This window comes from Mobula hypostoma, chromosome 2, assembly GCF_963921235.1.
Source record: "Mobula hypostoma chromosome 2, sMobHyp1.1, whole genome shotgun sequence".
NCBI classification, from domain to species: Eukaryota; Metazoa; Chordata; class Chondrichthyes; order Myliobatiformes; family Myliobatidae; genus Mobula; species Mobula hypostoma.
Genome location: NC_086098.1, coordinates 146,340,084 through 146,363,680, shown reverse-complemented (window position 1 = coordinate 146,363,680; position 23,597 = coordinate 146,340,084). Strand labels below are relative to the sequence as shown.

Below are 23,597 nucleotides of genomic sequence, written 5' to 3'. Positions count from 1 at the left end.
CTGCTGCCTCAGTTGTGGGGAGGACTAGGCCTAGGCCGCGTGGTTGCCTGTTGCAGCCGTCCAGGAGAGGAGATGCTGAGGCAGTGTTGGAGAGGCCTCTGTGGGTGTGTTGGGAGTCTAAGCCGGGTTGGTGGTTGGTCCCTTCCATCAGTGCTGCTGTCCAGTGTTCACTTAGTAGAAGAACAAGCTGGACCAGGCCAACATCCCATGCCCCAACGTTCTACAGGCCATGCAATCAGGGATTTGGGCTATTGTAATTTTTTGTGACTGTATGCTTTCTGCTATCATAACCATTGTGCTATGTGTTGTGTGCTGTTGTTAATACGTTTTACACATTGGCCCCATAGGAACACTGTTTCATTTGGCTTATTCATCTGTGATTGAATGACAATTAAACTTGAATGAACTTGAAACTGCTGATCTCCTGGTATTTTCACGCACAACAGTCACTAAAGTTAACAAAGAATGATGCAAAAAAAAAACAAAAAGCATCCAGTGAGCAGCAGTTCTGTGGGCAAAAGTGCTTTGTTAATGAGAGAGATCAGAGGAGAATGGCCAGACTGGTTCAAGCTGACGGAAAGGTGACATTTACTCAAGTAGCCACACATTACGACAGTGGTGTGCAGAAAAGCATCTCTGAACGGTACCTAACAAAATGGGGAGTGCAAAATAAAATTTAAAAAAATAACAATACAGTACCAAGTGTAAAAACCACTGAAAAGTGCAATGCAGGTAAACAATAATATGCAAGATCAAAACGAGGTAGATTGTGAGGCCAAAAATCCATCTAATTGTCTGATAACAGTGGGGTAGATGCTATCAATGAGCCTGATGGTATGTGCTTTCAGGCTTTTGCATCTTCTATCTGATCGGGGAGAGAAGAAGAGAGGATGACTGGGGTGGATGGGGTGTTCTGATTATGCTGGCTGCTTTACTGAAACAGCAAGAAGTATAGACAGAATCAATGGTGGGAACGTTGGTTTCTGTGCTGTGCTGAGCTGCGTCCACAACTCTCTGCAGTCTCTTGCAGTCATGTGCAGAGCAATTGCTGTAACAAACCGCATCCAGACAAGTGCTTTCTATGGTGTATCGATAAGAATTGTGAGAGTCAATGGGGACATGCCGAATTCCTTTAGCCTTCTGAGGAAGTAGAAGTGTTGGTGAGCTTTCTTGACCGTGACATCAATGTGATTGGACTAGGACGAGCTGTTGGTTATATTCACACCCAGGATCTTGAAGCTCTTAACCCTATCAAGTCAAGTCAAGAGAAGTTTATTGTCATTTAACTACAAAGAGTATATAACCATATAATGTATATAGAAACAAGATAACGTTTCTTTGAACCAGGTTGTAAAGCACAGTAATAAACATAACTCAGAATAACTTATGAAGGTACGGATAAAAGCTATAGATGAATCACACATAAATAGCAAACTGAAGTGCATTAATATTAAATATTGTAAGGTGTGGAACAGATTAATGATCCGACCAGGAGTTCAGAAGCCTAATGGCCTGGAGAAAGAAACTGTTTCTCACCCTGACTGTTCTTGTTTTTTTGCATCGGAGTTTCCTGCCTGATGGTAGAAAGTCAAAGAGGATGCTGGATGGATGGGGGGGATCCTTAATAATACTAAGGGCCCTGTGTATGTAGCGCTCCTGATAAATGTCCCTGATGGATGGTAGGGAGATCGCCTATGATCCTCTCAGCTGTTCCCAAAGTCCTTTGTAGGGACTTCAGTCTGATATTCGACCGTTCCCATACCAGATGAAGATGCAAGCTGTCAGAACACCCGCAGCAGTGCTCCTGTATAATGCAGTTAAGATGGGCTGGGGGGAGCCTTGCTGGCCTCAGACTTCTTAGGAAGCTCATGCTCTGCTGTGCCTTCTTGTTCAGGGAGGTGTTATTAAAGGACCAGGTGAAGTCATCCGTGATGTGAATTCCCAGGAACTTGGTGCACTTAATTCTCTCTATGGAGGAGCCATGTATTCGCAGAGGGGGATGGGTTGTCTGCACCTTCCGGAAGTCCACAAAGATTTCCTTGGTCTTCTCCACATTCAGGCATAGGTTGTCCTTCTCACACCAGTACGCCAGCAGCTCCATTTTCTCTCTATACAACATCTCGTCATCACTCTTGATAAAGCCAACCACTGTTATGTCATGCACAAACTTGATGACTGACACTACGAACCTCAACACCGTTGACGTAGACAGGAGCACGGGCACCTCTCCCCTTCCTGAAGTCAATGACCAGTTTTCTTATTTTGCTGACATGGAGGGAAAGGTTGTTGTCATCACACTGTGTCACTATCACCTTCCTGTACTCTGTCTCCGCATTAGTTGAGACATGGCCCGCTGCATCTGCAAATACGTAGATGGAGTTAGCGAAGGATTTGGCCACACAGTGACAAGTGCACAGGGAGTGCTACATAGGAGAGAAGGGTTAGATTGATTTTGGAATAGGTTAAAAAATTGGCACGACATTGTGGTCTGAAGGGCCTCTGCTGTGTTGTAGTGGAGTAGGGGGCTGAGGAGACGATCTTCTGGAGCACCAGTCAATTCCATCTGTCATTGCAGTTCCATGAAAACTGTGGCTCCCTCAGGCTCCGACTGTTGTGCAGTGAGCCTGTGTCTTATACCAGGAGTGTCTGCAACAAAACAATAGTTAGGGGACTTTGGTATCACGGGTGCCATGAGAATTGCTTCATCACACAGGGTCAGGCAAGCAGCTCACCATCTTCTCACGGGCTGAGGAAATAAATAAGGCGTTGGTCAGACTGCACTTGGAGCATTGTGAACCCTTTTGCGCCCCTCCTCTGGTATTAGACATGGTCCAGAGGAGGTTCACGAGAATGATTCCAGGATGAAAGGGTTAATGTATGAGGTCTGCTTGATGGCTCTGGGCCTGTACTCTGGAGTTTAGAAGAATGAGGGGAGGGGGATCTCATTGAGACCTATTGAAAATGAAAGGCCTAGAAATGGTGGATATGGAAAGGATGTTTCCTAAAGTGGGGAGACCAGGACCAGAGGGCACAGCCTCAGAATAGAAGGACATCCATTTAGAACAGGGATGAGGAGGAATTTCCTTAGCTAGCAGGTGGTGAATATGTGGAATTCATTATCACAGATGGCTGTGGAGGCCAAGTCATTGGGTAGATTTATAGCGGCGGCTGAAAAGTTCTTGATTAGTCAGGGTGTCAAAGATTATGGGAAGAAGGCAGGAGAATGGGGTTGAGAAGCATAATAAATCTGCCATGATGGAATGGCGGAACAGACTTGATGGGCCAAATGGCCTAATTCTTTTCCAATGTCTTATGGACTTATGGTCTAAACGCTGCTCTTGCCAGCCACGTCCAGACCCCCAGAGTGGACGTGCCTACTCGGGGTTGTGAGTGGGATATTTGCCCCACAAAGAGGCTGACTGGCAGCAAGTGTCTGGGCACTGGGTTTACATCATTTCTGGTATCTGGATGTCCTTTTATCCCAATATGAAACTAGTCCATTTCTGTACAGCAAAGGGCAGCATGTCTAAGAATAGGGGAATGTCTTTTTTTTTGAGTGTGATTTGCCAGTAAAGACAACTGAGCGCTCAACATGTGATTGAAATCTCATTTCTCTCTCATCAGGATGAGGGAAGTCCCACGCACTCTGGGCACAAAACAAAAAGAGCCAGTGAGCCGGCATACCACATCTGAAAGCAAAACTTGGACGTTCTCGTATTCTGGCGAAGCGTTGTTTGAAGGAACATGGTTCTCTGAAGTCGGCTGGGCAGCATGTTTGCGACTGGAATCCTGGGACTGTCGCTGTGCCTGTGTTGTGTGACCCGCCACGGTGCAGCCGTACCTGCTCTCGGACTGAACTCCTCAGGTAGGGAGCGCGCCACAGAGCTAACCCGGGCGGGATGGGGGCTCCTCGGCGTGGTTTCTGTCTCCGTCGGTGCAAGTTAACGAGCATTTGACAATCTATTCCGATTAATTTGCTTCTGGAACATGAACGCCCTAGTTTTTTTTCTCTGAAAGGAGAATGAATCGGCCTCCTGTCCACGTGGGTCAAAAAATCACAGATCGGTTTTAAATTTCAGGACAATCGGTGATTCTTCTTGGTTAGTAACTGGTTACGTTTCTAGTGAGTCGTCAGATTGGGTTGATAAACGCTATTCTTTGGTCTCAGGATTGACTGCTCTGTGCAGACCGGCAGTGCACAGAGAAACAACGAAAGTAGTTTACTTCTGTAAAGTGCCCGTGTCGCAGAGAAACAAATCTTGAGGATTTTTTGGTGATCCGATTTTTCAGGTGCCTTTCCGCGGATTCCCTCTAAATGAGGTTACTGAATACGAACTGCAGTTGCTAACAGTTACCGCCGGAAATGTTAGATTCGAGATATTTCAATCAGTCTATCAACCAAGATTGCTCAATGTAATTTCCGGTATACAAATGTCAAACAGAACGGAGTAATTGTTAGTTCAGATCCAATGTAGCGCAAAAAAACCCACAATAAGATAAAAATACAACGCATGAACATTGACTTCTCTAACTTCCGTAATGCCCCACCTCCCCTTCGTAACCCATCCGTTATTTATTTATTTATTTGTTTATTAATTATTATTATTATTATTTTCACTCACTCTCCTTTCTCTCCCTCTGAACCTCTCACTATACTCCTTGCCCATCCTCTGGGCTCCCCCTGCCACTTCTTTCTCCCTAGGCCTCCTGTCCCATGATCCTCTCCCTTCTCCAGCCTTGTACTGTATCCCTTTTGCCAATCAACTTTCCAGCTCTTGGCTCCATTCCTCCCCCTCCTGTCTTCTCGTATCATTTCGGATCCCCCCCCCCGCCCCCTCCCACTTTCAAATCTCTTACCATCTCTTCTTTCAGTTAGTCCTGACGAAGGGTCTCGGCCCAAAACGTTGACTGTACCTCTTCCTATAAGTGTGCGGTGAGATTAGGATCATTATCCTGTTGTAGAAGCCATCCTCTTTTCATCTTCAGCTTCTTTTACAGACGGTATGATGTTTGCTCACCTCTCCAACTGTTAAGCACAGGGGTGGATAGATCATGCTTTGGGCTTGTGTTGTAGCCAGTGGCATGGGGAACATTTCACTGGTAGAGGGAAGAATGAATTCAATTAAATACCAGCAAATTCTGGAAGCAAACATCACACAGTCTGTCAAAAAGCTGCAGATGAAAAGAGGATGGCTTCTACAACAGGATAATGATCCTAAGCACACCTCAAAATCCACAATGGACTACCTCAAGAGGCGCAAGCTGAAGGGTTTGCCATGGCCCTCACAGTCCCCCAACCTAAACATCATCCAAAATCTGTGGATAGACCTTAAACGAGCAGTGCATGCAAGACGGCCCAAGAATCTCACAGAACTAGAAGCCTTTTGCAAGAAAGAATGGGTGAAAATCCCCAAACGAGAATTGAAAGACTCTTAGCTGGCTACAAAAAGTGTTTACAAGCTGTGATATTTGCCAAAGGGGGTGTTACTAAGTACTGACCATGCAAGGTGCCCAAACCTTTGCTTCGGGCCCTTTTCCTTTTTTGTTATTTTGAAACTGTAAAAGATGGAAATAACAAAGTAATCTTGCTTAAAATATTAAAGAAATGTGTCATCTTTAACTTTATGCCTTTTGGAAATCAGTTCATCTTTTACTCGCTTAGCTATTCACAGTAACAGAAATTTTCAGCAGGGGTGCCCAAACTTTTGCATGCCACTGTAAGTACATAAAATTGACATATACACAGATTGATTGTATGTCCATAAAGTGGTGCTAAGCACAGGACTGTCTGTGCATAAGGTGAAATGACCAAGTAGTGGTGGCTGGGGGTATGGAGGGGTGGGTTAGTGGGTGGAGGTGTTGATCAGCCCTACTGCTTGGGGGAAATAACTGGTTTTGAGTCTGATGATCCTGGTGTGAATGCTGGGTAGCCTCCTCCCTGATGGGAGTGGGACAAACAGACCATGAGCAGGGTGGGCAAGACCACCAGACTCAACTCCTCTGGTCTTTATGCAGTTTAGTTTGGATCAGTGCGAGGGGCTGTGTTTTGGAAAGACAGATGAGGTTGGGACTTTCACAATGAAAGGCAGGGTCCTGGGTTTTTTTTAGAACAGAGGAACCTGGGAGTACAAGAACAATGTTCTCCAAAAGTGGCATCACAGGTAGACAGAGCAATGAAGAAACCTCTTGGTGTGTTGGCCGTCATCAGTCAGGAACTAACTACAGAAGTTGGGATATTATGTTGCAGTTGTTCAAGATATTGGTGAGACTGCACTTAGAGTACTATGTACAGTTTTAGTTGCCCTGCTACAGATGCCATTAAGCTTGAAAGAGTACAATGAAAATTTACAAGGACGTTTCTGGCACTCAAGAAACTGAGTTATGGAGAGAGATTGAGCAGGTTGGGACTTTATTCCTTGGAGCATAGGAGACTGAAATGTGATCACACAGAGGTGTACAAAACCATGAGGGCCATTAAGAAGAGTGAACATGCCTATCCCAGGGTTAGAACATAGAAATATAGAAAACCTACAGCACAATACAGGCCCTTCGGCCCACAGAGTTGTGCCGAACATGTCCCTCCCTTAGAAATTACTAGACCTACCTATAGCCCTCTATTTTACTAAGCTCCATGTACCTATCTAAAAGTCTCTTAAAAGACCCTATCGTATCCGCCTCCACCACCATTGCTGGCAGCCCATTTCACGCATTCACCATTCTCTGAGTAAAAACTTACCCCTGACATCTCCTCTGTACCTACTCGCCAGCACCTTAAACCTGTGTCCTCTTGTGGCAACCATTTCAGCCCCGGGAAAAAGCCTCTGACAATCCACATGATCAATGCCTCTCATCATCTTATACACCTCTATCAGGTCACCTCTCATCCTCCGTCGCTTCAAGGAGAAAAGGCCAAGTTCACTCAACCTATTCTCATAAGGCATGCTCCCCAATCCAAGCAACATGCTTGTAAATCTCCTCTGCACCCTTTCTATGACTTCCACATCCTTCCTGTAGTGAGGCGACCAGAGCTGAGCACAGTACCCCAAGTGTGGTCTGACCAGGGTCCTATGTAACTGTAACATTACCTCTCGGCTCCTAAATTCAATTCCACGGTTGATGAAGGCCAATACACCATACGCCTTCTTAACCACAGAGTCAACCTGCGCAGCTGCTTTGAGTGTCCTATGGACTCGGACCCCAAGATCCCTCTGATCCTCCACACTGCCAAGAGTCTTACCATTAATACTATATTTTGCATTCATATTTGACCTACCAAAATGAACCACTTCACACTTATCTGGGGTGAATTCCTAGTGCCACTTCTCAGCCCAGTTTTGCATCATATCAATGTTCTGCTGTAACCTCTGACAGCCCTCCACACCATCCACAACACCTCCAACCTTTGTGTCATCAGCAAATTTACTAACCCATCCAGGTCACTTATAAAAATCACAAAGAGTAAGGGTCCCAGAACAGATCCCTGAGGCACTCCGCTGGTCACCGACCTCCATGCAGAATATGACTCGTCTACAACCACTCTTTGCCTTCAGTGGGCAAGCCAGTTCTGGATCCACAAAGCAATGTCCCCTTGGATCCCATGCCTCCTTACTTTCTTAATAAGCCTTGCATAGGGTACCTTGTCAAATGACTTGCTGAAATCCATAAACACTACATCTACTGCTCTTCCTTCATCAATGTGTTTAGTCACATCCTCAAAAAACTCAATCAGGCTCGTAAGGCATGACCTGCCCTTGACAAAGCTATGCTGACTACTCCTAATCATATTATACCTTCCAAATGTTCATAAATCCTCCCTCTCAGGATCTTCTCCAACAATTTACCAACCACTGAGGTAAGACTCACTGGTCTATAATTTCCTAGGCAATCTCTACTCCCTTTCTTGAACAAAGGAACAATATCCCCAGCCCTCCAATCCTCTGGAACCTCTTCCATCCCCATTGATGATGAAAATATCATCACCAGAGGCTCAGTAATCTCCTTCCTCGCCTCCCACAGTAGCCTGGGGTACATCTCATCTGGTCCCGGTGACTTATCCAAATTGATGCTTTTCAAAAGCTCCAGCACATCCTCTTTCTTAATATCTACATGCTCAAGTTTTTCAGTCTGCTGCAAGTCATCACTACAATCACCAAGATCTTTTTCCATACTGAATACTGAAGTAAAGTTTTCATTAGGTACCTCTGCTATTTCCTCCAGCTCCATACATACTTTCCCACCTTCACACTTGATAGGTCCTATTCTTTCACGTCTTATCCTCTTGCCCTTCACGTACTTGTAGAATGCCTTGGGGTTTTCCTTAATCCTGCCTGCCAAGGCCTTCTCATGGCCCCTTCTGGCTCTCCTAATTTCCTTTTTAAGGTCCTTCCTATTAGCCTCATAATCTTCTAGATCTCTAACATTACCTAGCTCTCTGAACCTTTTGTAAGCTTTTCTTTTCTTCTTGACTAGATTTATACAGCCTTTGTACACCACAGTTCCTGTACCCTACCATAACTTCCCTGTCTCATTGGAACGTACTCCACACAAATATCCCCTGGATATTTGCCACATTTCTTCTGTACTTTACCCTATCTGTTTCCAATTTAAGCCTCCAATTTCCTGCCTGATATCCTCATAATTCCCCCTACCCCACCCCATCTGAACCCCTTGCTCTATGGAGATTCCAATCGATAATTGGGAAATTAAAATCACCCATCACGACAACTCTGTTATTATTACACCTTTTCCAGGATCTGTTTCCCAATCTGCTCCTCGATATCCCTGTTACTGTAGGACATAGAACATTAGGTCACATGTGCATCACATGGTACAAGCTCCTTAAGAGCCACAATGTTCTGCCGCCCCTTTAGCCCACTTTAAGATCAATCAACCCTTCCCTTCATAACTGAGATGCAGAATCTCTGTGAAACAGGATCTTGGAAATGCAGAATCTGAGAAATCTGATTCAGTGAAAAGAGAAGCAGACCCTTTACTCGAAACAAAATAAGGAATTCACATCCTTCTTCTCAATCACTCAAGTCCACAAGTACATTCCTCACAATAAGATCACAATGACATGGCACAAGACAGGCAATCAGCAGCTAACCGTTTTCCAGGGAGCCAGCGCCCTTCCCATCCGGCAGAATGAACTCTTCCACTGAGCGTGTGCTACCGCAGACTTTCATCGCACACAAAATGCGGGAGGAACTCAGCAGGCCAGGCAGCACCTGTGGACAAGCAGGCACCCTTTGTGAGACACCCCACCCATCAGGTGGGTCCCCTCCCTGAAACGGGAAGCGACAACAACAGGCTGCGTCAAAGAGTGCTGCTGCCCTGGAGTGTGTGAGTACAAACAAAAGTGCCCGTGCTGTGTGTGCACCCGATCATCCCAAATAGGGATAATGAGAATGACCGGGCTACTGGGGGGAGGAAGAGGAAGAACTTACTTGTGGCAGACCTGCTCTGTCATAATAACCCTCAATTTTTCTATCATCACTTGGGGAACCAGGAACTGATACTCATGGAATGTGTTTCTATGGGTCAGCACAACATCATGGGGCTGAAGGGCCCACACTGTGCTGTACCGTTCGATGTTCTATGAACTAGAGGTGAGAGGGGAGAGATTTAATCAGCGCCTGACGGGCAACTACTTCACTCTGAGGGTCATCAGTATATGGAAAATGCTTCTAGATTTAAGATTGGAGATTGCTTGACGTCATTTCCAGCAGGCAAGTGTAAAGCAGAACAAACTAATCGTTTCGGCCCCCTCCACCGGTCTGATGCCGAGCTTCAGCCCAGAACGTGGACTGTACTCTTTTCCACAGATGCTGCTTGGCCTGCTGAGTTCCTCCAGCATTTTGTATGTGCTGTTGTGGGTTTCCAGGATCTGCAGATTTTTTTCGAGCTTATGTACATAGATTGGTTGTATATCCATAAAGTGATGCTAGGAACAGGAGTGACTGGTAGGAAATGATAAGGTAGTGGGCTTGGAGTGCTGGTGGGTGGGTTAGTGTGAAGAGGTGTTGATCAGCCTTATTGTTTGGGGAAAGTAACAGTTTTTGAGTCTGGTGGTCCTGGTGTGGATGATTAGACGCCTCCTCCAAGATCTCCAGGAGATAGATAAGAGCTACAGGGAGTTAGTCATGCCGAGGCTGTGAGAGCTGAAGGCTGTAGTGGGTGACTGTCAGGAAGGGAAGGGAAGCAGAGAGTACCCCTGTGGCCATTCCCCTCAGTGATCGTTATCTCATTTTGGGTGCTGTTGAGGGGGATGACCTGACAGAGGACGACCACGGCGATCAGGTCTCTGGCACTGAGCCTGGTTCCGTGGTCAGTGAGGAATGAGGTAGTCATAGGGGATTCCATAGTGAGGAGAACAGACAGGAGGTTCTGTCAGCCTGATAGAGATACCCGCACAGTGTGTTGTCTCCCAGGTGCTAGGGTATGGTATGTCCCAGATTGGGTGCGGAATATTCTGAAGGGAGAGAGTGAACAGCCAGAAGTCTTGGTACACGTTGGTACCAATGACACAGGTAGAAAAAGGGAGGAGGTCCTGACAAGAGAATTCAGGGAGCTGGGTAGAAGCTGAAAAGCAGGACCTCTAGGGTAGTAATCTCAGGATTGCTGCCTATGCCACATGCTAGTGAGTGCAAGAATAGCATGATCAGGCATATTAATACATGGCTGAGAGACTGGTGTAGGAGGCAGGGCTTTGCGTTCCTGGATCACTGGGGGCTCTTCTGGGGGAGGTACGACCTGTACAAAAAGGACGGGTTACACCTGAACCCAAAGGGGTCCAATATCAAAAAGGCAGGTTTAATAGAGCTGTTAGGGAGGGTTTAAACTAATTTGGCAGGGGGATGGGAACCAGAGTGATAGGGCTGAGGAAGGGGGAAACAGAAATAAATCAAAGATAGCGTGCAACAGATTTGATAGGAAGGTGAGGGAGGAGATGAGGCATAATCACAGCCAGTGGGATGATTTACAGGGCAATAGACGCGTGGTGCAGTTAAAACAGAAAGCAACAAATACTGGACTGAAAATGTTATATTTGGATGCACGCAGCATAAGAAATAAAATGGACAATCTTGAAATTCAGCTCCAGATTGGCAAGTATGATGTTGTGGCCATCTCTGAAACTTGGCTAGAGGATGGCTGCCATTGGGAGCTGAACGTCCAAGGATATACGGTGTATCAGAAAGATAGGTTATTAGGCAGGGGGGATGGTGTGGCCCTGTGTTTAATAAATAATATTAAATCAGTAGAAAAGGATGACATAGGATCAGACGGTGTAAAGTCTCTATGGGTTGAGTTAAGAAATGGCAAGGGTAAAAGGACCCAAATGGCAGTTGTATACAGGCCTCCAAACAGCAGCCGAGATGTGGTTTACAAATTACAGCAGGAGATAAAAAGGGTGTGTCAGAAGAGCAATGTCATGATAATCGTTGGGGATTTTAACATGAAAATGGATTGGGAAAACCAGGCCAGTACCGGACCTCAAGAGAGAGAATTTGTAGAATGTCTAAGGGATGGCTTTTTAGAACAGCTTGCTGTTGATCCCACTAGGGGATCAGCTGTGCTGAACTGGGTGTTGTGCAATGATCCGGAGGTGATAAGAGAGCTTAGGGTTAAGGAACCCTTAGGGAACAGTGATCACAATATGATCAATGCAAACATGAGCAAATCTGCAGATGCTAGAATTTCAAGCAACATGCAAAAAAGTTGCTGGTGAACGCAGCAGGCCAGGCAGCATCTCTAGGAAGAGGTACAGTCGACGTTTTGGGCCAAAACCCTTCGTCAGGACTAACTGAAAGAAGAGCTAGTAAGATTCTGGGATTGTACCGGGTGACTGGAAAATTGCAAATGTTACTCCACTATTTAAGAAGGGTGGGAGGCAGCAGAAAGGAAACTATAGACCTATTAGCCCGACATCAGTGGTTGGGAAGTTGTTGGAATCGATTGTTAAGGTTGAGATTACGAGTACCTAGAGACAGATGACAAGATAGGCCAAAGCCAGCATGGTTTCCTGAAAGAAAAATCCTGCCTGACCAACCTACTGCAATTTTTTGAGGAAATTACAAGCAGGGTAGACAAAGGAGATGCAGTGAATATTGTGTACTTGGATTTTCAGAAGGCCTTTGGCAAGGTGCCGCACATGAGGCTGCTTAACAGGATAAGAGCCCATGGATTTATAGGGAAGTTGCAAGCATGGGTGGAGTATTGGCTGATCGGCAGAAAACAGAGTGGGGAAAAAAGGGATCCTATTCTGGATGGCTGCTGGTTACCAGTAGAATTCCACAGGGGTCAGTGTTGGAACCACTGCTTCTTACGATGTATGTCAATGATTTGGACTATGGGATTAATGGATTTGTGGTTAAATTTGCTGATGATACAAAGCCAGGTGGAGGAGCGGGTAGTGTTGAGGAAACAGAGAGCCTGCAGAGAGACTTAGATAGTTTAGGGGAATGGGCAAAGAAGTGGCAAATGAAATACAATGTTGGAAAGTGTATGGTCATGCACTTTGTTGGAAGAAATAAACAGACAGACTATTATTTAAGATGGAGAGAAAATTCTAAATGCAGAGATGCAAAGGGACTTGGGAGTCCTTGTTCAGGATACTCCAGGTTGAGTCAGTGGTGCAGAAGGCGAATGCAATGTTGGCATTCTTTTCTAGAGGTGTAGAATATAAGAGCAGGGATGTGATGTTGAGGCTCTATAAGGCACTCATGAGACCACACTTGGAGTATTGTGTGCAGTTTTGGGCTCATTGTTTTAGGAAGGGTATACTGACATTGGAGAGGGTTCAGAGAAGGTTCACGAGAATGATTCCAGGAATGAAAGGGTTACTGTATGAGGAACATTTGGCAGCTCTTGGTCTGTATTCCTGGAGTTCAGGAGAACGAGGGGGGATCTCATTGAAACATTCTGAACAGATTAGATATGGCAAAGTTATTTCCCATGGTAGGGGAGTCTAGGACAAGAGGGCATGACTTCAGGATTGAAGGATGTCCATTTAGAACAGAAATGCAGAGAAATTACTTTAGTCAAAGGGTGGTAAGTCTGTGGAATTTGTTGCCACAAGCGGCTGTGGAAGCCAAGTCATTGGGTGCATCTAAGGCAGAGATAGATAGGTTCTTGATTAGCCAGGGCATCAAAGGGTATGGAGAGAAGGCAGGGGAGTGGGGATGACTGGAAGAATTGGATCAGTCCATGATTTTAATGGCGGGGCAGGCTCGATGGGCCGAATGGCCTACTTCTGTTCCTATATCTTACGGTCTTATGGGCGTGGGACATGAGCAGGGTGAGTGAGATTCTTCATGATGCTACTGACCCTTTTCCAGCACCTTTATCCCATTGAAGTTGTTGAGGCAGGTACATGAGCAACATTTGAAGGCCCTTGGATAGGAAAAGTTCAGAGCAGGGGTTCCCAGCTGTCTTTATGCCATGGACCCCAACCATTAAGTAAAGGGTCTGTGGTTGGGAAGCCTTCCTTTAGAGGGATATGGGCCAAATGGTACTGACTGAGATGGGAATATTGGTCAATGTGGAAGGGCCTGTTCCCATGCTGTATGACCCTATGACTCACTGACTGCTATTGTGATGGAAGTGCAGTAGCACCACTCTGGCTTGTGAGACAGTTTGTGGGCACAAACCCCATTCGAGCAACTTAACCACACTGGCCAAGCTGATGTTACGGTGCAGTTCTGAAAGAGCACTGCATGGTTCAGATCATGAGAAGCAAAAATAAATGCAAGGGACCCACACAGTTCTGGAGGAACTCTACGGCCCAGACAGCACTTACGGAAAGGAAACCAAAGGTGATGACAAATCAGCACTTGGAAGGGAGATTGAAAATCCGGCTAAATGGTGCCACAACAACCTCTTCCTCAATGCCAGCAAGACCAGGGAGCTGATTATTGACTTCAGGAGGAGGAAATCAGAGGTCCATGAGCCAGTCCTCATTGGGGGATCAGAGGTGGAGGAGGTCAGCAACTTCAAATTCCTCAGTGTTATCATTGTTGTACTGGGCCCAACATAGAAGTGCAATTACAAAGTAAGCACGGCAGCACTTCCACTTCCTTAGTAGTTTGCAAAGTTTTGGCATGACATCTAAAACTTTGACAAACTTCTATAGATGTGCGGTGGAGAGTATATTGACTGGTTGCATTTCAGCTTGGTATAGAAACACCAATGCCCTTGAATGGAAAATCCTACAAAAAGTAGTGGACAGGGCCCGGTCAATCATGAGTAAAGCTGTCCCGACCATGGAGCTATCTACTCAGACCGTTATCACAGGAAAACAGCATCCATTATCAAGTACCCCCACCGCCCAGGTCATGCTCTCTTCTCACAATTGCCATCAGGAATTAGGTACAGGAGCCTCAGGTCTCACACCACCAGTTTCAGGAACAGTTAATACCCCTCAACCATCAGGCTCTCGATCCGAACAGGATAGAAACCATAGAAAAACTACAGCACAGAAACAGGCCTTTTGGCCCTTCTTGGCTGTGCTGAACCATTTTCTGCCTAGTCCCACTGACCTGCACACGGACCATATCCCTCCATACACCTCCCATCCGTGTATCTGTCCAATTTATTCTTAAATGTTAAAAAAGAACCCGCATTTACCACCTCGTCTGGCAGCTCATTCCATACTCCCATCACTCTCTGTGTGACGAAGCCCCCGCTAATGTTCCCTTTAAACTTTTCCCCCCTCACCCTTAACCCATGTCCTCTGGTTTTTTTCTCCCCCTGCCTCAGTGGAAAAAGCCTGCTTGCATTCACTCTATCTATACCCATCATAATTTTATATACCTCTATCAAATCTCCCCTCATTCTTCTACGCTCCAGGGAATAAAGTCCTAACCTATTCAACCTTTCTCTGTAACTGAGTTTCTCAAGTCCCGGCAACATCCTTGTAAACCTTCTCTGCATTCTTTCAACCTTATTTATATCCTTCCTGTAAATTGGTGACCAAAACTGAACACAATACTCCAGATTCGGCCTCACCAATGCCTTATACAATCTCATCATAACATTCCAGCTCTTATACTCAATACTTTGATTAATAAAGGCCAATGTACCAAAAGCTCTCTTTACGACCCTATCTACCTGTGACGCCACTTTTAGGGAATTTTGTATCTGTATTCCCAGATCCCTCAGTTCTACTGCACTCCTCAGTGCCTTACCATTAACCCTGTATGCTCTACCTTGGTATGTCCTTCCAACGTGCAATACCTCACACTTGTCTGTATTAAACTCTATCTGCCATTTTTCAGCCCATTTTCCCAGCTAGTCCAAGTCCCTCTGCAGGCTCTGAAAACCTTCCTTACTGTCTACTACACCTCCAATCTTTGTATCATCAGCAAATTTGCTGATCCAATTTACCACATTATCATCCAGATCATTGATATGGATGACAAATAACAATGGACCCAGCACTGATCCCTATGGCACTTAACTTCGCTCACTTCACTTGTGCCGTCACTGAATTGTTCCCACAACCTATGGGCTCACATTCAAGAACACATCACCTCCAGTTCTCAATATTTATTGATTATTTATTATTTTTAATATTTCTGTCTTTTAGTATTTAGACAGTTTGCTGTCTTTTGCATACTGGTTGTGTGCCCAGTGGGTGCATTCTATTCTGGTTATTGTATTCAGTGAATATACCCAAAAGAAAATGAATCTCAGGGTTATATGGTGACATATAAGTGCCTAAGGAAAAGTATTCATCCCCCCCCCCACCCCCGGAAGTTTTCATGTTTTGTTGTTTTACAACATTGATTAACAGTGATTTATTTCAGCTTTTTTGACACTGATCAACAGAAAAAGACTCTTTGTATTAAAATGAAAACAGATCTCTACAAAGTGATCTACATTAAATACAAATATTAAGCACAAAATAATTGATTGCATAAGTATTCACCCCCCCTTTAATATGACAGACCAAATCATCACTGGTGTAGCCAATTGGTTTTAGAAGCCACATAATCAGTTAAATGGAGATTGCCTGTGTGCAGTCAGGGTGTTTGAATCGATTGGAGTAACAATACACCCGCATCTGGAAGGTCCAGCTGCTGGTGAGGAGTTAGGGGGATAATCAGCGGCAATTGAGTTAGTTATCAGCTGATGGGCTGTGTTGGTTGGCCGAGGGCTGGCTGCATGCTTCTTCATTGTGGCTGGGCTGCCGGCTGGGAGTTGGGGTTGGCGTGGAGGAGCCTAGTAGTTTGGAAAGGGTTAGTTTGTAGGCTATGACTGCAAAAGGGAGAGGGGGGGTTGAGATTGAAGGAAGAGGGTGGGAGATTGTGGAATACTCCAGAAGTAAGGGTAGCCAAAAAAGGGGTGCATCAAGTAAAAGACCTGAAGTAATAGGGGACAACAAATTGAGGAAAATGAGTGAATTGGAGGAATTTATAGTTCTGTATAAAATTAAAAGTCAGAAGGAAGGGGAGGGAGGATTTAGAGCCCTTAATCCTTTGAAAGTGGCAACAGCATTAGAGAACCAAATAGGTAAAGGGTTCCAGACCAAGATTTGGTCTAATGGATTGCTGAAAAATTGTTGCAAAGATATTGACCAATATAACAGTGGGAAAATTGGTTGTGAAAGTGGAGTGTATGACTCTGAAAGAAAGGAAGGGAGTTAAGGGGGTAGTGTATGGTATTTGGTCTGGCATAACTGAAAAGGAAATTTTGGACGATATTAAAGGTGGTCGAGTGATTGAAGCCAAACGATTAAAATCGAGAGAAAGTGGTAATTGGGATTCTCCTGTTCTTCTGGTTTTTGCAGGTGATGTTCTTCCAACTAGAGTCCATCCTGGGTGCATGTCTTATCAAGTTAGAGAATACATTAGACCTCCCTTACGCTGTTATAATTGCCAGAGATTTGGACACATTGCTGGTTCATGTGGAGGTAAAAGAAGATGTATGAAATGTGGAGAGGATCATGATATTAAAGCATGTAAGGCAGCGGTGCCTAAAAGTGCAGTAACTGTGGAGGGGACCATATAGCGGTGTTCAGAGGATGTGAGTAATTTAGTAAGGCGAAGCAGATTCAGGATGTTAGTATCCAACAAAAAATATCATACACAGAAGCAGTAAAGAACGTTGATAGAGAGCAAAGGATAAGTAAAGAAAAGATTGGAATGATGGGGAGTCAGTTCATTCTGAGTTCTCCAACTATGGTTCCTTCAGGCATGTTGTTGATGACTAAAGAATCTTTTTTGGCATTTGTTGTTGATGTACTGGTGGGGACTAAAACTACAGCCAAGAGGTCGGCTATGATAAAAGTAGTTGTTGGAGCTGCAGAGAGATTCCTTGATATAAAACAGATTTCACTGGAAAAATTACATGAGTATATGACAAACAATCACTGAATACTTCCCAGTTGTCGGGATCAGAGAGTACGGAGGAGCTTTATGTGGATGAAGAGGCCAATAATTAGTATTTGGGTGTTTTTAATATTACAATGGAATGCAAGCAGTTTATCTGCAAATGGTCAAGAATTTAAAAGATTTGTTGGAACTTTTAAAGACAAGCCTGATTTGATCTGTATACAGGAGACATGGTTAAAGCCTCATTAAGATTTTGTGATCCCTGGATATATGATAGTTTGAGAGCTGACAGAATGGGTAAATCTGGTGGAGGGTGTGCAACTTTCATAAAAACAGGACTCCAGTTTAGAAGACTTAATTTTAAATCTAACCTTGAAATTGTGGCTGTCGAGTTTTGGAGCTCTCGTGGTCAAATAATGTTGATTAACTTTTATAATCCAGGTAATATGATGTTATCAGATTTGGATGAAATTATGAATAAGGTAAGATCCCCAGTAATCTGGGTTGGAGATTTCAATGCCCATAATCCTATGTGGGGAAGTGAAAGTAAAGATAGTAATGGAACGGTAATAGAGGAGTTTCTAGTGTTACGAGAATACACATAAAATTAAGATGTTTGCTGGCCTGGGCTAGCATCAGTGGCATCAGCAGTTGGTCTGCCACCTGCCCTCAGGGGAAGGAGAGATAAGGAACAATGGAGCAGCGTCTGGAGATGTGTAATGAAGGGATGTGGGAGGAAGAGCTGTCTGGAGCGGCTCCCCCCTTTGAGCCCTGAACTGTTTGAAGTGATGGACAGGCGATACCCCAGCAGGGGGATAAAAAGGGACAGGTTCGCTAAGACAGACACACACGCCACCCGAGGTAACGAGACCCTGGAAGCGGTACGCTTCTCACGAGTGGGTGGAAAGGTACGATCAGCGGGAACCCGGTGTGTGTCCGCCCTTGCCTGGGTGCCGGGTTCACTGCAGAGGATCGACCGCATCTGGAGGAGGGGTCACAGTCGGTGACCTCAGGTGACATCACCAAGGACCCGCCCAAAAGCTGTTTGTGAACCATCTCGCTGGTCTGTGAGCCATCTTGCTGGTCTGTGAGTGAAGCCGTTCTGAATGATGAGTTGTTCCTATTCTATCTCTCTCTTCCCCCACGTTGTCCACCGCCATGGCAACGATTACTGCGAACTGAACTACAAACTGGACTGAACTTTGAGTCATTTTGAAATTGGTCATTTACCCCTAGACAACGATAGAGCTTGATTGATGCTGTTATCTTAATTCTGTGCACATGTGTGGTTATCATTGTTGAATTGTTGCATTTATTATCCTTTCGATTACTGTGTTGCTTGTTTCTTTAATAAAACTTTCTTAGTTCTAGTACTCCAGACTCCAACTGAGTGATCCATTTCTGCTGGTTTGGCAACCCAGTTACGGGGTACGTAACACTAGATAAATACAACATGGTACTGCTAAATGACGGAAAGCCTACAAGATATAATATTGTAAAGAATACTTGTAGTCACTTAGACTTATCCATCACTTCCTCAAACTTAACTAGGGTTGGGGAATGGGATGTTATGGACAGATACACAATAGGAAGTGATCACTATCCTATATTATGTAGATTTGGTAGAAATTTGATAGTAGAAGTTGAGGAGAGGTCTGCTAGGAATAATTTTTCTTTGGCTCATTGGGATGAGTACCAGGAGAAAGCTGTGGATATAACAGAAGAGATTAATAGCGAGGGTTCCATAGACGATTGGAATGAATCCCTCTGACCTATAATTCATTCAGTTGCTCAGTTGACTATTCCGCTACGGAATGTTCCTAAGGCTCGAGCACTAGTTCCGTGGTGGAATAAAGATTGTGATATAGCTGTAAGAAACAGAAATAGAGCTTACAGGAAATTAAGAAAGTACCCAGTGTTAGAGTGTTAATGGAGTATAAAAAGGAAAGAGCAGTAGCAAGGAGAATAATTAAAAATGCAAAGAGGGATAGTTGGAGAAGATTTTGTGGAACCCTGGGCCCTGAGACACCTATAAAGCAGCTATGGACGATCATTCACAGAATGTCAGGAATATATAGGAGACCATCTATCCCAGCTTTGCTGGAAGGAGATGTTGAAGCTGTAACCAATAAGGAAAAGGCTGATATGTTTGTAGAGGTGTTCCAAGCATTACACAGTTCTGGAGAGTTAGGTGATTTGAGAAAGGAAATTATGTTAAAGGAAAGTTGGAAATTGGACAGGAGTTTGGATGATAATAGCTCCATAAATTTGTTTTTCTCCCTTCAGGAACTGCAGGAAGCTGTCCAATCAGGTTCAAACACTTCTGGTAGGGATGGACTGTGTTACAAATTGCTTAAGCATTTAGATGACTCTGTATTAATAGAAATTCTAGCATTGTGTAATTCAGTGTGGAAAGAAGGAAGATTACCAGTAGCATGGAAGCATGCAGTGGTAGTTCCAGTTTTAAAGCCAGGTAAGGACGCGTCTAGTCCTAGTTTGCATCAGCCTATAGCTTTAACATCAGTGCTTTGTAAAATTATGGAACAAATGGTCACCAACACATTTGTTTATTTTTTGGAAAATAAGGGACATTTTGCTGCCTATCAAAATGGTTTTAGAACTGGAAGATCAACAATGGAATCTGTTGCCCTTTTAGATCATGATATTAAAAAAGCATTTCAAAATAGAGAAGTAATGGTATGTGTATTTCTAGATATTGAAAGAGCATATGACTCACTATGGAGGGATGGCTTATTAATTAAATTCTATGATGCGGGAATTAGAGGTAGAATGTTTAATTGGGTCAAAGGTTTCCTTAAGGAAAGGGCAATTCAAGTAAGAATAGGTGGAATAAGCTCCAAGGTAAAATAGGTAATGGTACCCCTCAAGGAATTGTCATTAGTCCAGTTCTTTTTAATGTTATGATAAATGATATCTTTGATCAGGTAGGGACAGGATTTGGCAAATCATTGTTTGCAGACGATGGTGCAATCTGGAAAAGAGGAAGAAACATCAAGTATATATTAAGGCAGGTACAAAAGGCTTTAAGATCAGTTGAAAACTGGGCTAATAAATGTGGTTTCAGGATTTCTGCTTCTAAGTCCAAACATATGATTTTTGGCTTTAGAAGAAAGATTCCTGATTGTGAATTATGTCTATATGATTCTCCACCAGAAAAAGTCAAGGTATTCAAGTTTTTAGGTGACTGGTTTGATGAAAGACTTACTTGGAGGGTTCTTGTAGATAAAAAAAAATTGGAAAGTATGAGAAAGTTTTAAGTGTTATGAGAAGTATTGTTGGATGCGATTGGGGAGCAGGGCGGGAAACTATGTATTTATATAATATATAAATGTATTAATATATCTAGCTATAATTAGATCAGTTATAGATTATGGTTGTATTGCTTATGGTTCTGCTGCTACGGCAGTGCTTGGAAAACTAGACACTGTGCAGTCCAATGCACTTAGACTCTGTTGTGGAGCTTTTAGAACAACATCAGTCCCAGCATTATGTGTGGAGATGGGAGAAGTGACTCTGCATTTAAGACAAATTCAGTTGGGCCTGCAGTATTGGGCAAAACTAAATGGATTCAATCACAGCTGTCCACCAAAGTGTATTTTGCAGGGGAAGTCAGAGCGCCAAAGTAAAATTAAAAGATACCCATTTTTATATTTGGTTAATAACTGGGCTGTGAAATTGAAACTGACTGAGGAAGACATAGTTGACCAAATTTGCTTGCCACCTGTCCCTTTTTGGCTCTTTCCAGAACCAGAGGTAGACCTATTCCTCCTTTTTCAGCTTCAAGGAAGCAGTGCAATTTCATCAGTGACGATCACAAATGAATATTTAAATAATAAATGGGGATCTTATCTGAAGATTTTTACTGATGGCTCAGTGGACCCAGAGAGCAGTAGGGCAGGATTTGGGATGTATGTGTCTCAACTTGGAGTTAAGATTGGTCACCAGGTTTCAGATGGTGTTTCTGTCTTTGCAACAGAATTATTAGCAATCCTCTTGGGCCTTATGGTGGATAGAAGACTCTCGATCACGTAGGGTTATCACCTATTCTGATTCTGCTGCTGCCTTAGAGGCTATAAAAGGGAATAAATTAAAAGCTCGTCCTGATATAGTTATTGAGATTCTCTTAGTGTTGTTTAGAGTAGGGAAGATGGGTTGTGCAGTTAGATTTTCATGGGTACCTGGGCATACTGGGGTGGAGGGAAATGAAATTGTGGATGGCATTGCAAAGTCTTCCTTACGGAGCAGGCAAGTAGAAATTAGAGTTCCCCTAGGCAGAGCAGAATTGAGAAGTAGGATTTAAAAAAGGTATAGAGAAGAAGTGGCAGGAGGATTGGAAAAATGAATTAAGGGGCAGGCATTATTTTTCTAGTCACCCACTAGTTAAAAAGATCTCAGACTGTTACCTTTTAAGTCGTAGAGATATGGTGAAATTAACAAGACTTAGGTTGGGGCATTGTGGGTTAAACTATTATTTAAAGATAATAGGAAAACTTCCGACCTATGTTCGTGACACTTCTCACGCTCTTAAACTTTTCAATGATTTTAAGTTCCCTGGCCCCCACCGCTTTATTTTCACCATGGAGGTCCAGTCCCTATATACTTCCATCACTCATCAGGAAGGTCTCAAAGCTCTACGCTTCTTTTTGGATTCCAGACCTAATCAGTTCCCCTCTACCACCACTCTGCTCCGTCTAGCGGAATTAGTCCTTACTCTTAATAATTTCTCCTTTGGCTCCGCCCACTTCCTCCAAACTAAAGGTGTAGCTATGGGCACCCGTATGGGTCCTAGCTATGCCTGCCTTTTTGTTGGCTTTGTGGAACGATCTATGTTCCATGCCTATTCTGGTATCTGTCCCCCACTTTTCCTTTGCTACATCGACGACTGCATTGGCGCTGCTTCCTGCACGCATGCAGAACTTGTTGACTTTATTAACTTTGCCTCCAACTTTCACCCTGCCCTCAAGAAGTTTACCTGGTCCATTTCCGACACCTCCCTCCCCTTTCTAGATCTTTCTGTCTTTGTCTCTGGAGACAGCTTATCCACTGATGTCTACTATAAGCCTACTGACTCTCACAGCTATCTGGACTATTCCTCTTCTCAGCCTGTCTCTTGCAAAAACGCCATCCCCTTCTCTCAATTCCTCCGTCTCCGCCGCATCTGCTCTCAGGATGAGGCTTTTCATTCTAGGACGAGGGACAGGTCCTCCTTTTTTTAAAGAAAGGGGCTTCCCTTCCTCCACTATCAACTCTGCTTTTAAAGGCATCTCCCCCATTTCATGTATATCTGCTCTCACTCCATCCTCCCGCCACCCCACTAGGAATAGGGTTCCCCTGGTCCTCACCTACCACCCCACCAGCCTCCGGGTCCAACATATTATTCTCCGTAACTTCCGCCACCTCCAACGGGATCCCACCACTAAGCACCTTTCCCTCCCCCCCCCCCGCTTTCCGCTGGGATCGCTCCCTACGCGACTCCTTTGTCCATTTGTCCCCCCCCATCCCTCCCCACTGATCTCCCTCCTGGCACTTATCCGTGTAAGTGGAACAAGTGCTACACATGCCCTTACACTTCCTCCCTTACCACCATTCAGGGCCCCAAACAGTCCTTCCAGGTGAGGCATCACTTCACCTGTGAGTCGGCTGGGGTGATATACTGCGTCCGGTGCTCCCGATGTGGCCTTTTATATATTGGCGAGACCTGACGCAGACTGGGAGACCACTTTGCTGAACACCTACGCTCTGTCCGCCAGAGAAAGCAGGATCTCCCAGTGGCCACACATTTTAATTCCACATCCCATTCCCATTCTGACATGTCTATCCACGGCCTCCTCTAAGATGAAGCCACACTCAGGTTGGAGGAACAACACCTTATATTCGGTCTGGGTAGCCTCCAACCTGATGGCATGAACATCGACTTCTCTAACTTCCGCTAATGCCCCACCTCCCCTTCGTACCCCATCTGTTACTTATTTTTATACACACATTCTTTCTCTCACTCTCCTCTTTCTCCCTCTGTCCCTCTGAATATACCCCTTGCCCATCCTCTGGGTCCCCCCCCCGCCTCTTGTCTTTCTCCCCGGGCCTCCTGTCCCATGATCCTCTCGTATCCCTTTTGCCAATCACCTGTCCAGCTCTTGGCTCCATCCCTCCCCCTCCTGTCTTCTCCTATCATTTTGGATCTCCCCCTCTCCCTCCAACTTCCGAATCTCTCACTCACTCTTCCTTCAGTTCGTCCTGACGAAG

General features: G+C 44.6%; 1 protein-coding gene across 2 annotated transcripts in view; it reads left to right on the top strand.

Annotated features, from left to right (window-relative positions):
* The window catches only part of LOC134359652 (interferon gamma receptor 1-like), a 91,061-nt gene that overhangs the window by 13,511 nt on the left and 53,953 nt on the right, over positions 1-23,597 (top strand). For both annotated transcript variants that reach the window (XM_063073152.1, XM_063073157.1), the window contains exon 2: positions 3,625-3,865. In XM_063073152.1, coding sequence (XP_062929222.1) covers positions 3,772-3,865 — 94 coding nt within the window. In that variant the 5' untranslated portion in view covers positions 3,625-3,771. The remainder of the gene's footprint in view (positions 1-3,624; positions 3,866-23,597) is intronic.